The sequence below is a fragment of the Phasianus colchicus genome, chromosome 10 (assembly GCF_987193195.1).
Source record: "Phasianus colchicus chromosome 10, bPhaCol1.hap1.1, whole genome shotgun sequence".
Lineage (NCBI taxonomy): Eukaryota > Metazoa > Chordata > Aves > Galliformes > Phasianidae > Phasianus > Phasianus colchicus.
In genome coordinates, this window is record NC_143445.1 from 19014722 (window position 1) to 19028656 (window position 13935).

Here is a 13935-nt window from a genome sequence, read left to right on the forward strand (position 1 = left end):
AGCAAGCCCTGCTGTGGGCTGGGAGAGATCCTGAGTGCAGAAGCTTAGGTGCTTTGCAACACCTGCCTGATGAGCACCTGCACACTTCAGCCATGGGAGAAGGGTATCAATCAGAGAATCATAGAATGGCCTGGGTTGCAAAGGACCACAGTGCCCATCTGGTTCCAACCCCCTGCTATGTGCAGGGTTGCCAACCAGCAGACCAGGCTGCCCAGAGCCACATCCAGCCTGGCCTTGAATGCCTGCAGGGATGGGAGGATACTTTATTCATAAATTCAAACTACAGCAGTTTACATACCAGGTAGCATGTAATTGCTCTTTAATGCTTTTACATCCCAGCACTTTTGCAGAGGATGAAGAATTATTAGTATCTCTCTCAGATGGTCTCTTTTGATGAAGGAAATATTAGCTGGCAGTGCTCAGTGTTAATTCTGGCTGGCTGATGTTGATGGCTCGATGCAAAGCTCTGCTTCAGCTGGCAAAGGAGATGTTGCTTTGGGCTTTGAAACACGAAGACGTGAAAATGAAGTGACACATACATTCTGAAAACAGCTGGAGAATAGCTGGGGGAAATAAAATGTGGCCTTGTAAGGGAAAGCTCCCCAAGCCTGGAAATGCTTAACCCCACGCATTTGTATCTGGTGTCTGCAAATGCTCCCAGCATTCCCCTGCTATCAGGCAGGTGAGCTTGCTAGCACAGGGTTATGTGCACTGGGGATTGTGCCTTATTACTGCTTCAGCAAGAAGTGTGACTCTAAATGCACGTTACAGGCAGCAGCACGGCACTTGGGAGGCCCCAAAGCATGGGGTGTTGAACCTAAGTGCTGATTCTTGGCCTGCAGAATGTTCTTATCCTGCACATCCCTGCAGGTGTCCAGGCAGTGCAAAAACACATCACGGAAGGGTTTAGATCCTTCTTTGTCCCACCACAATGGGGATGGGGCACCCGTCAGTGCTGCTGCCACCCAATGGAGGAAGCAATGCTCTGAGCAACTGTATTTCTGATAAGAGACTTAAAATCAAGGTTCTGATTTGTGGTGCCCAGGTGTGAATAGCTTCCCAAAGAAGGGAATCATGAGGAATAATGGTGATCTCTTGGGCTGTAGCCTCAAGGAAGGCAGTTTGCAGGGAGGTTGAGGAGCCCCTCCCATCCTTCGGAGGTGACAGCAGTGGTTCAGCCTGCTGTAGTTTAATTTAAAGGGCTGCTGATGCTGAGCTCTTCCAGCACTGTCTGACCAGCAGTGCAGGCTGCCCAGGGGTGCTGGGGTCCCCGTCCATTGAGGTGCTCCAGAACTGTGCAGATGTGGCTCTGAGGGATGTTGTGAGGTGGGGTTGGTGCTCTTAGAGTGTAACCTGAATGATTCTCCGAAATCTTTCAGCTCTTTTGTTCCCCTGTGGGGTGTCTCCCCAGTGCAGGACATGGCGTTTGGATCTCCTTAAGGCCTTTAGGTGCCCATTGGAGATGGGTGACAAACCAGTACAGTAGCTGTGGTGTCAGAGGTCTCTATGGGACACATTCAAAAGGCAGCTGCTTTCCAACCAGGCGGTGACAGTTAACTGGGAATGATGGAAGTGGGGCTGTGGGAGCACCCAGCAATGGGCAACGTGGGGCAGGTGGGGTGAGAGGAACGCCGAACTGAGCTTTGTGAGCAAATTGTATGTTTTTATCACGGAGTTGTTATTGCTGGACCCTAGAAGCAAAATCCTGAAGCAAATGAAAGAATCTGCTGATTTCAGAAGCTCTGGGGAGCAGTGTAGTGAGTGCTGCTAATTACACAGCTCTGGTGTGAGCTGGGAGGGCAAAACTTTAAGCAAGCAAAAGTGACAGTGGGGTTTAATTAGCAGGAACTGTGGTTTGGTCAGTGGCTGCTGCCCATACACAGCAATGGGACCTGGGGCAGCGCAAGGTGGATCTGTGCCTCTTTTGGGCTGTGCCACTGCTGCCATTTCAGCACTTTTCAAGGTGAGGGGATGAAATATGCATGCGGCTCCCTTCAGGGCAAGCTGGCTGTGCTATCAATTTGTGCCAGGTCAACTTAGTAGAGCCCTTGGATTAAAGAAAATTGAGATAAGATGTGGGTTTGCTCCGGCGGGCAGCCTCTGAGCGATGGTGTGAAGCCTTGGCTACGTTTGATTTCTGTTTCCCACAGGGGCTGCAACTGCTGGGGATGGATGTGGGCACCCAGGTGGGTGTGAGCAGGCCCCAGTACCCCTGGCAGGCAGCTCCTCACCCCCAGGATGTGCACATCAGCCATCAGCACAGCACTTCCCAGCACGCTCACTGGGTTACTTGCTTTTCTTTGGCTTTTTCTTCTGCTTTGCCCAGTTTTGCACAAGCTCCTCATTATGCTGGCGGTTAATAACAGCTTCAAATGCAAATCCAACAGCACGAGGGTGGCACTGCGTTGCAAAAAGGAGCAGCTTCTGCACCTGCCTTGGCTGAGTGCAGGTGGGATTGAAGGGAGGGCTGGAGCCATTCCCCTAGCCATTGCAGATAGTTGGTGCTGCTCAATCACAGCATGAGCCCCCCCCCCCCTTCCCTCAGGGGCACAGCCCATAGGTAGAGCTCAGCAAGGCTTTGTCACTAAGGTTTACACAGCAAAGTGTTGTGTGATTCATAGCATTTGTGGTTTGAACTTCTGGTGTGTTGTGAGCTGTTAATTACCTCCCCCACTGACTGTTCCCAGCCAAATGGATGGAAGGTCAGCAGCGGGAGAGGCAGGTTTCCCAAAATGCATGCACTGCCCTTGTTTCTCCTGCATCCCTCTTTCATCACCCAGTGGATGATGGGCCACCTGGATTGAGAATTTCCTCTGGTCACAGAACACTGTCCTTGATGTGGCAGTCAGGGACGTGGGCAGCCGGCATGGTAGGGTGGGTTGGATTGAGGATGATAAGGGTCTTTTCCAACCTCAATGATTCTGAAATCCCACTGAGATCTGAGAAATATTTGTTCCAGAGTTTTGAATTACATGGTCGGATGCTGCTGAAGGCTGCTTCAAACCAATGGTTTCCAACCATGATGACTAGAAAAGACCTCTCCATGCCTGCTGCCCACATCCCCCTGTGCCACATCTCCACAGCTCTGAACAACCCCAGGAATGGTGACCCCAGCGCTCCCTGTGGGCAGCTGTGCCACTGCACCACTGCTCTTTTGGAGAAGAAATGTTTCCTAATACCCATCCTGACCCTCCCCTGGTGCAAGGTGAGGACATCACCTCTCATCCTGCTGCTGTTACCTGGGATGCTCAGACTTCCCAGAACAAGTTAACTTTGTGATGTGTTTCTTCCCCCTCTGGACTTCTGAAATGAGCTGAATTAGAAACATCCATCCCAGCTGACATAAATGAATTATTAACTTCAGAACCAACTTCAGGTCAGCGGGCTGAATAGTTCAGGTTCCCACTGCATTTATTTGTGAAAGCAGGTGCGGTTCGTATGTAAAATCTGTACAGAGAGGAATGTGTTTGGAACAGGGTGGGTTATGTCTGCTCCCAGCCCTGACTGCAGGCACTGGGGCCAGGCTGAGCCCCAGCCCTGGCTCCTGCGCAGAGTGTGATGTAGGAGCTCATGAAAGCAACGAGGCCGGGCTGTGATGTTATTGGCAGGAGCTTCCTGCTGCTGAAATGTCACTTAGCTCTTTGGAGAACGGGGTGGGCAATGCAGTTTTGCCAGCCAGGAGCTGTGGGAAGGGCTGGATCCAACTCGAAATTAACAAAGAAGAGCCAAGCCAGGGCAGGGAGGATCCAGGGGGTGGTTCGTTGTGTTCCTAAAGTAAAATGGGCCCCATAGGACAGATGTGAGGCTGGGTGCATGCTGTGGGTACAGCTCCTGGTGTTGGCAGCAGCTGTGTCCCCACTGCGGTAGTGCAGCGCTGAGCCAAGCCAGCCCTGCTGCCCATGGCTTGGTGTGTTTTGCCATTAGCTCTGCTTAAAAAGGAGGAGAACAAGCTGTTTGACAGCACTCCCAGCGCCGTTACCTTGTTCTTCTTTTATTATCCTGGAAGCCTACCCTGCTTTCCATCACCAGACCGGCTTGCAGGCTTAGGAAATGCTGCCAAAAACTGAAATCCAAACATGTTTTGCAGTGCTTTAGATAGAACCAGCCAGCGCTAGCCCGGTTCCTGAAGCTGTTAAAGTGGTATTTCCCACAAGGAAGGATGTGCATCAGGACAGAGACAGCTTTTTATTTGGTAAATCAGATGAATGCTAATTAACACACCGGTGATTGTGTTATTTTTAAAGAAGGGAGTCGCGTCGGAGAGAAGATAAAAGTCAAAAAAAAAAAAAAAAAAAAAAGATAAAAAGTCATGACATATTAATGATTCAGAACGTTATGCCGGAGCTGGCAGAACAGAAAGTATGATGAATAATTCAAACGAGACAGGATTTTCCTCGCAAGGTCGGAGAACGTAAAAGGGACGGCTTTGGAGAGCTCGGCACTGCCTGGGGACCTCCATCCATCGCAGGCTGGAGCCAAGGAGAGCGCGTTGGTGGCACCGGGCATCCCTCAGCTGCAGGACTGAGCCCGGACCTTTGGTGCTGGATGGATTAAGGGCCGCTCTGGAGCCCGGGTCCTTGCAGGGCACGCAGGCAGCAATGCTGTAGGCGGCGGTGAGTGACTGGGCTTTCTCACAAAATGGCTTGAAAGAGGAAGGCTGCTCTGGAAGATGAACGTGAGTACGGTGCGCATCTGGTGCTTTCGGGAGGATCATTCCCCTTCTGTGCAGAAATGTGGTTTGGGAGGCAGATCACGCAGACGGTGTGAGTGCGTGAGGGTGCAGGTAGAAAATCCCTGCCTGGTGTGAAGACCCTGCACGGTGCTCAGCTCCTCCAGTCCTGGTCCTGACCCAGCTCAGACCTCAGCACAGCCCCAGTGCCTTCAGCAGCGTGCAGGGCTGGAGCCGGGCTCAGGAGCTGGGGCTTTTTGTAGCAGATGCGATTCGGCAGCCTGCGAGGTCTGTGGGTACATCCTGCAGTGACGTTGGGTGTATTTCAGGCAAAGCCACGGGAGCCTCTAGAGAGATCCTACTTCACCCTAAGACAATATTTTTTAGCCTTTTTTTTTTTTTTTTTTTCTTGATAAGTATGACTTGGACTTGATCTGTGTGTCTGGCAGCGGAGATTGCGCAAAGCAATCTAGGATGGCTCTAAAGTGGTGGTCGTTTGTGAGTGTAAATGGGAGCCTTTGGGCACCCAGCTGCCTCACAGAGAAAGAGATCTCATTGCAATAGGTTCTGCTTTTTGCCTGCAGTCCCCGTGTGCAAGGAGGAGCAGATACTGTATTGCTGTGATATTGGGCTGCATGGCAGCAACCCATGGCCCTGAAGCAGTGCTGGCCACGTCTGTAGCACTGCAGAAATAAGTGTGGCACGAAGTGTGCCTTGCAAAAGTGTGCTGTGTCATGCATGCATGATATGTCAGTGAAAGCAGGGAGAGGGGTGGCAGAACAGAGGCTGCATGGTAAGGGCTAGGGCAATGAGTGCTGCCCGACAGAGGGGGATCCCACCCCAGCTTTGGGGTGCTGGGCAGGTGGTACCCCAACCTGCGTCTTCTCCTATGGGGTGTGATGCAGGCAACTGCCTTGAGCTCTCTTTTAAAAGCCTTTGGGACAAAGAATCCTATTTTTAAGCACCGCGTCCCTTTAGAGACATGCCCAGTTTTAGCTGGCAGTGCGTAGGGAAGTAGGGATTTGTGCTCACCAAAGCTGTTCCCTGTGCCACCCAGCTGACACCTCATCACGTTCTCGTGACTTAGTGTTCCTTGCTGTTAATTGGGAGGGCTGTGCAATGTGTTGAGGCTTTGAGATGAGTTTCCTGAGGCGTGCAGCCCTCTTGCTGGGGGAGGATGGCTGCTCCCACTGTTCCTGCCTGGGATTTGGGATTCTGGCTTTTCCCCAGTGTGAAAATCATCTGGGAATACTGAAATGGCAAGATGACAAATGGAGCAGCAGCAGCACTTGGGATGTATTTTGTGTAGCATCTTATACACTGAATGGGGGAGGAGCTCCATTCTGGGGACAGAATGAGAGCGGAGTGAGAGTGGAGCAGCACAGAGCCGCAAAGCCTTTTCCCCTCTGCCCTCCTTTCCCTCAGCAGACGTGCTCTAAATCTCCTCCATCCCTCTTCCTCCCGTAATTAATAACAACCCCAGAGAGGCTGAGCCACCACCGCTGCTAATTGGAGCACAGCATGGGCAGTGCCAGGCCGGTAAGAGGATTATTGGCTTTCTGTGCCACTGGTTCCAGTGTCGGTGGGAACCCCCTGGGTCAGCGGCAGGGCAGAGCACAGCAGCCCATCCCCTCCTGCCTCCTCCTCGCCTTCTGCTCCTTTGGTGCCTTCCTCATTTAATCTAGTCTGGGTGGGTCACGGAAGTCAGCTTCAGGTTTTTCTGCTGTGTGATATAGGATCAGGCTTTGTAGCACTGCAGGCGAAATGCAAACGTTGACACCAGGCTTTCTTGCAGCGTGTTCAAAAATACCCAGCCCGCCTACCTCGCACCTTCGGAATAGCTGAAGTTTGTGCCTTGCAGGACTTCTGTAAAACAAATAGCAGGAGCTCTCAGGAGCAGAGCCCAATCTATTCCTTCTTCCGTCATGGAGCTCCTGTGCTGGGCACACTGGTCTGTAAGGCGTTTAGGAGGCACAGCTGGTGTGTTCAGATGTTGTCTTGGAGCACCTGCAGGAGCAGAATCACAGAACCATTAAGGTTGGAAAAGACCTTTGAGATCCCCCAACCCAACACCGCAATGCCCACTGCCCACATTCCTCAGTGCCACATCCTCACAGTCGTGAACGCCTCCAGGGACACGGTGACCCCAGCACTCCCTGGGCAGCTGTGCCAGTGCGTTACCCCTCTGTTGGGAAAGAAATTCTTCCTAATATCCAACCTGAACCTCTCCTGGTGCAACATGAGGCCATTACCTCTTGTCTTGCATCAGACACAGCATGACCCTGATGGCAGCAGCAGAGACTGGGACATGGAGCTTTCATCCAAGCAGCCCAGGCTGGAGGATTCCATCCCAGCAGAGTCAGCTCCCCTCACCCCCTGGGGCAGCCCAGAGGCCTGGGATTGCTCTGTGCCCAGCAGCAGCTCGCTGTTCCCCATCATGACCCAACAGTGTCAGTCTGTCCTGCTGCACCGTGCTGAGGGCACAGCCACTGCTTCGTGCACACAGCTCTGCCTAAGTGGGTTATGGTTGGAGATTAGCTGGAAATACCTCTGCTTAAATAGTGCATGGATTAGAAATAGACCTTTTCATTACAGGAATAGGTCACGGCAATTCGCTTTCTATTTTTTGCCATCCTCCCCCAGCACTGAGTTCAGTATACATCTGACCCACTGCTCAGCGCGTCAGAGCTATCAGCTGCAGATCTTCCAAATTCTCAATTAAGAAAACATTTTTCTTAATTGCATCCTCTTGGCCACGGGCAGGGATCTGCCCAGTGTGAGCCCAATATGGTGATCCCAACCCCTGAGCTGCTCCCATCACAGACGGGGCCAGGGTGAAGGTGCAGGACGGGCACGTTCCCATTAATGAAGCACTGCAGTAATTGTTGACTTGCTTCATCACTTTGATTTCCAGCAGATGGATATTAAATAACGCTCCTTGAGGAGAGGAAAATAAATTTTCCCCGAGAGTTACGAGCCTACTGAGAAAAACATAAATTCATCAGATGCGTTTGGTAAAAACAATTAAAAATAATTTAACTCGACACCAATAGCATTAAATGAGATTATGGAGAGCTGAAAAACTGCACTCGCCGTTTAATAACATAATTGCATTGGGTCCCCATGAGTTTCCCTTTCTTAGGGTGGCTGCACTGTACCCCCACCAGCTGCTAGCCCACATCTCTGCCCAAGGACATTGGGGCTGCAGTGGGCACTGTCACTCTGTGCTTCTCCTTCACTAACCACAGCAAGGCCTGGGATGCAGCAGGCGTTTCCAAGTAATACAACTCATTAATCATCAGCAATCAATTATAAATGGGTGTTAAGTGCCATTGCAGGAGCAGAGCTTGGCAGCTCTGGCCATATTGGGCATGGCATGGGATTCTATGGGATGGCATGGCACAAGGTAACATGGCACAGCCCCTGGGGAAGCACAAGGCACTTCTGGTGCAGGAATAGCTCCATAACAGGCCTGTTTTCAGGAGCTAAGCTGTGCTCAGAGCACCCAGCCCAGCACTCGAAGGCAATCAGCTAAAATGAGCAGTGACTGATGTAACCAAGGCAAGACAAAGCACATACAGTTGCTTTCAGGCTAATATGTAGATTTATGCAGAAAACAAATATAAAGAGCTGCATCTGTTGCGAGCAAAGTATAATTCATCATCAGGGAAGAGGTTTTGTTTCCTCACAGCTACATGTGCTGTAGTTATGTATTTTATTTTCCTTGGATTTGTGTGCAGTTGTGTTGGGTATTTTTTGGTTGGTTTTGGGACTTGGTCATTGTTTTTTTTTTTTTTTGTGAAGTTTCATTTCTGACTTGGAATACAGATTAGGAACTTTACAGCAAGGGCTGAACAGATTCTAACATAGCAAATGGGCAGCCCTTGGCTCTGGGGCACGTCCCAAGGACCAGAGCAGGGCGAGCAGCCTCAAGAAGTGGCACACAGGGCTCAGCCCCCTGCATCTGCCCACCATTGAGCATCTGTCCCATAGGCTGGGGAGAGCAGTCTGGGGGCTTTGGGCACAGCCCTGCTGCTGCTCCACGGCACGTTCCTGCAAACGGCTGCGTTAAGCACATCATAAATCATTAGGGAAAAGCAAAGCAGCAGCCTGTACTCCTGTGAACCTGAACTGCATCTCAATGCTGAGCAGCTCATAAAGGCGCAGAGGCGAAGGAATAGCAGGAGATAATTGCCCTTGGTTGGAAGGTGGGAAGCAGCAGTGGAGAATTTGGTGGTGCTTGGGCAGAGTGGTGCAGCTGGGGCTGTGCGTTGGAGGGCACCTGCAGGACCATCTTCAGCCAGGAAGAGTCCTCTGGAGAAATTGCTGAGTGTTGGTTTGTACTCAGATGTCGTCTACTTGAGCTTGGGCTGCAGGGATGTACCAGGGCACTGCCCTCTCTGTTTTCCTTGGTGCCTTCAGCACCCAGAGATGGGTCCCTGCGTACTCAGTGCTGTGCCTCCCTGCTACGGGAAAGACACTGAGGTCCTGGAGTGTGTCTGGAGAAGGGCAACAGAGCTGTGAGGGGTCTGGAGCACAGTGCTGTGGGGAGTGGGATGGGTCAGTCTGGGGATGAGGAAGCTCAGGGGACGCTCAGGTTGGATACTGAGAAACCTTCCTTCTCTAAAAGGCAGTGGCACAGCTGCCAGGGGAGTGGTGGGGTCACCGTTCCTGGGGGTGTGCAGAACCATGGAGATGTGGCACCTGGGGACATGGCTGGTGGGCTGGGGTTGGGGATTAGGAGGGTCTTTCCCAACCTTAATGCTTCTATGGTTCTGTGCCCTGCACAGCAGCCACAGAGCAGTGGAGACAGCAGCTTCAACTCACTGACATGTAATTACAGGGCTGGTTCCTCCCATCCTGCCACCCTCTGCTCCGTGCACATGGAGAAGTGGAGCAGGAGGGTTTTCATTTCAGAACTGCTCTTTAGCTCTATGTGACCTCCTGTGTGCATGCTGGAATTCCTTGGTTAATAGGTTTAGAGTGACTGCAAAAACACGAAGATGTGGTGGTGCTGTGCTGGCGTCGTGCATGCAAACTATTTCAGCTATTTCCTCGCTCACATTCCTTCCCAAATGTGCCTGTGAAACCAGTTTATAAATGGCTTTTTTTTTTTTTTTCAACGTGGCCTTGGAGATTACACCGAATTCCAGAGGCCTGTGCAGAGATAAGGGGATTCCTGCTGACCTCGCACCATGTTTACCCAATGTGTTTGCTGGCCCTCCTGGAGCCAGGAGAGAAAACAGAAGAAGGGGAACTCACAGCCCCACTGGTTTCATCCAACCTCAGTGATGTGTCCCTGCTGGGAAAGCGTGTGACAGTGGCACATCACTGCCTTCATTGTAGATGAGGAGGGAGGATTGGTTCCCTGTGGTACCCAGCATCTCCCCAGGGGGGGGTGAGGGAGGAGCAGAGCCCCGCTGCTGGGCTTCTGACAGCCTCATTGCAGCCCATTTACTCCTTGAAGAGTGGTTTTTGGTAATTGCCTTTAATGCACCTTCGTTAAAGCAATGAGGTGGTTTTTTGCTTTCTATTGATTTCAGTGTAATTTCACTTTTACCATACTTGGGTGGTAATCCCCAGCTTGCCAAAGCAGTGATACAACCTCTGCTGTGTGTATCAGCACATTTCACACTGTTTGGGAATAAAATTAGTCATCCTGACTGCTGCTTTGGCCTCCAGAAAGACAGCTCCCAGGAGGTTCCAGCAGGTTGCCATTCTGCCCTATTGAAATGGCCAGGAAATACCTTCAATTGGAGGGGATTTGTTCCTTCCTTGTTTCTTCCATAATCCACCAGGAGCAGGGAGGTGCAGTGGGTGCTTCAGAAAGCAGAGGTGTGTTTTTTCCTCCCTTCCCTGCCATTATCTGCCCAGGGCAGGGGGTTGGAGCTCGATGATTCCCTCCAATCTGAGCCATTCTATGAATATTGCCCAGATGAGAGAATGGGAATTTGTCACTGAGTTCAGCCTGAAGTGCCTAAAAAGGCATCCAAAGCAATACCTGGAAGAAGCCCTCTGCCTCTCCTCTGCCTGCAGCAGAGCTACAGTGGGACCACAGTGTGCAGGGCGTGATTTCCTCCTCTTCCTTCACACCCCCTCCTCCCCCCCATCCCTGCTCTAAATTAAGCAAAGGATTAATGTGCTAAATTTAAATGCTGAAACCTGCCAATGCAAATGGAGTTTGAGTCTCCCCAATGCAGCCCCAAAAGGCCAAGCAGTGCCTCCTGCGCCGGCTGGGCTGCGGGAGATTCATCAAGCAAACAGCACTAATAGGAAACAGCGGCAAGATGTTGAGCATGCGTTGTTCCTAGATATAGTTTGGCCTTAAAACACAAATTCCTGAGTTCCTGTTTGCTTTTGTGATAGGGGAAGGTGTCTGTCACCATGGTATCTATGTGCGCCTCTCAGCAAAGAATCACTGTCAAAAAGCTCCTCAAAAAGCAGTGATTTTCTCTTAAAAATGCAGAGCTGTGGGGATGGCATGGTGCTACCCCTGCCCTGCTGGGGAATATGTGGTAGAGAACTTTGGTGTCAGGAGGGCAATGGGTAAAAAGGGGCCAGGGAGCATGTAGGGCACAAACTGGCTTCTCCTGGCTGTGAGATGGGGAGCCCAGCTGGTTGCTGTGCAGGACGGGGTCCCTGGTGGGTGACAGCCACCGTGCAGCCATGATGTGTGGATGCCCCCATCCCTGCAGGCATTCAAGGCCAGGCTGGATGTGGCTCTGGGCAGCCTGGTCTGCTGGTTGGCGACCCTGCACATAGCAGGGGGGTTGGAACCAGATGAGCATTGTGGTCCTTTGCAACTCAGGCCATTCTATGATTCCATGATTCTGTGACATCATGCAGCAGTGGCAGGATGCTCTGCAGGGAAAGGGAAGCGGGGCTGCTCTTTAGAGGCTTTTTTTATTATTACTTAGAGGAAATCCATGACATGACCTGCCATTGTTCAGAGGAAACGTGCGTTGCTCCTGCTTCGTGGGGCAGATCAGCACCATTTCCCTGGCAAAGCCCCAGCTGCATAATAGCAGCTGTCAGCTCAGTCTGGGACTCAGCAGGTTCATCAGAAAGTGCTCCTGGAAGCCCCTGCTCTGTCAGGTAAAGGTGCTGTGTTTTCTTGGACCAGTGGTGGGTGCCCAGTAGGCTCCAGGCTGCAGCAAGCAGGCACTGGGGAGGCTGAGTCCATGCATTTGGCAGCAAAGTTCTATGTATTTAGGCCTCCAAAACTGGGAGAAACCCAAAGTTTTCCCCAAAAATGCCAATCTAAAAGCACGTGGTTGTGTCCTGCCCTGCTGTGTATCCCTGTGGGGCTGATTGGTGCCTGGGAGTGGGGCGGTGGGTGATGCTCCCAGTGATGGATCAGGTTGGAGAGGGCAGGAGGGGGTGGCTGGGGCTGCTGGGCTTCCCTGTCCTCCTCCTTCCTCTACCTAAAAGTTCTGCACTTTATCATAAGAAAGAGAAAGCACCTGAGGTATCTTTAATATGGGGTTAGGGTAGTGCCAAAATGGTATAACAAAGTAAGTTTGATGGCTTGTGGAAATAAGCAAGCTGGCTTTCAGCGTGGCCCTGCACTTGTGCAATGAAAGTTGCAAGAATTCTGCTTCCATAAGAGATTGCTGTTTCAGAACAAACTCAGCTTGCTTTGTTTGTATTAAAACCTACTTTGCAGTGAATAAAGTAACTGTAAAGCAAACTCTTTCATCTACAAGGACTTGTGCTCGCACCCTTCCCCCTTTAAAATTCATATGAAGCTCAAGTTGTTCATCGCTTTGCAGGAACAGCCCATTTGATGTAGGCTTGTAAAAGGGAAGAAATGACATATGTGTTTTGAATAACAATAAGTGGTTTCTTCTTGCAAAGGGTCAAGTGGAAATATGGTCCCTGTGTATAATTAGAAATGTAGAGGGCTGACGCTGCAAGGGTAAACCAACTGCAACTGTCTGTAAGGAAAGAAAAAATAGAAAGTTAAAAAAAAAAAAAAAAAGGAGAAACTTAGACAGATAGCAAACATGGTTTGCTCTGCAGCCTAGTAAGGAACCATTCTGCCCTTCTGAGGCCTGCAGGTGGGCTGAGGACTTCTGGCCTACCACTTCTGAGCTCTCCTTTGTCAGCACTGCTTTCTGCAGGTGTCATAGAATCATAGAATGGCCCACAGTGCTCATCCAGTTCCAAGCCCCTGCTATGTGCAGGGTCATCAACCAGCAGACCAGGCTGCCCAGAGCCACATCCAGCCTGGCCTTGAATGCCTGCAGGGATGGGGGCATCCACAGCCTCCTTGGGCAACCCTCCATCAGAAGAGGGGTGGCCAGCAGGGACAGGGAGGTGATTGTCCCCATCTGCTCTGCTCTTGTGAGGCCCCATCTGCAGCACTGTGTCCAGGTGTGGAGCCCCCAAGAAAGGCAGAGAGCTGTTGGGGAGGGTCCAGAGGAGCCATGAAGATGATCAGAGGGTGGAGCACCTCCCATACGAAGACAGGCTGAGGGAGCTGGGCTTGTTCAGCCTGGAGAAAAGAAGGCTGCGGGGTGACCTCACTGCAGCCTTTCAGTACCTAAAGGGAGCCTACAAGCAGGAGGGGAATCAACTCTTTGAAAAGGCAGATAACGGCAGGACGAGGGGAAATGGTTTGAAGTTGAGGGATGGAAGATTTAGGTTGGATTTCATGGGGAAATTCTTTACGGAGAGAGTGGTGAGGTGCTGGAACAGCTGCCCAGAGAGTCTGTGGATGCCCCGTCCATCCCTGGAGGTGCTCAGGGCCAGGTTGGGTGGGGCCCTGGGGAGACTGGTCTAGTATTAAATGGGGAGATTGGTGGCCTTGCATGTGGCAGGGGGGTTTGGAGATTCATGATCCCTGAGATCCCTTCCAACCCTGGCCATTCTGTGATTCTGTGATTGAGCAACCTGTTCCAGTACTTCACCACCCTCTGAGTGCCCTATGGGTCACATCAGCCCTTGGTATTCCCTTCACTCCAGGGAGCTGATGGCAGCTGGCAGCCAGAGGTGGCCCTGGGATGGTGGGCTAACAGTCCCCTGAGCAGCACAGTGTGCTCTCCTCTTCCCCAAACTGTTGTCATCACTCTCGTGGCAGAAATCTTCCAATCGATCCCGCGTGTCGTGAGATCCTATAAATAAAGCTGCTGCAGGCTGCCACTGTCAGGCTGGAACCCAGCAGGCTGCTCCCTGCCTCGCAGCACTCAGATATGCTCAGACAAAGACATACATCCCCAAAATGTGCCATAGAACCACCAAGGTCGGAAAAGACCTCCAGGATA

General features: G+C 51.4%; 1 protein-coding gene across 2 annotated transcripts in view; it reads left to right on the plus strand.

The window, feature by feature from the left end:
* The window catches only part of SCHIP1 (schwannomin interacting protein 1), an 84615-nt gene that overhangs the window by 42139 nt on the left and 28541 nt on the right, over positions 1 to 13935 (plus strand). Inside the window, exon 1 of one of the 2 annotated variants that reach the window (XM_090147627.1) lies at positions 4357 to 4675. The exons of the other annotated variant lie outside the window; for it this stretch is intronic. Coding sequence (XP_090003753.1) covers positions 4670 to 4675 — 6 coding nt within the window. The 5' untranslated portion in view covers positions 4357 to 4669. Of the gene's footprint in view, positions 1 to 4356; positions 4676 to 13935 lie in introns of those variants that run through there. 2 annotated transcript variants of the gene reach the window in all.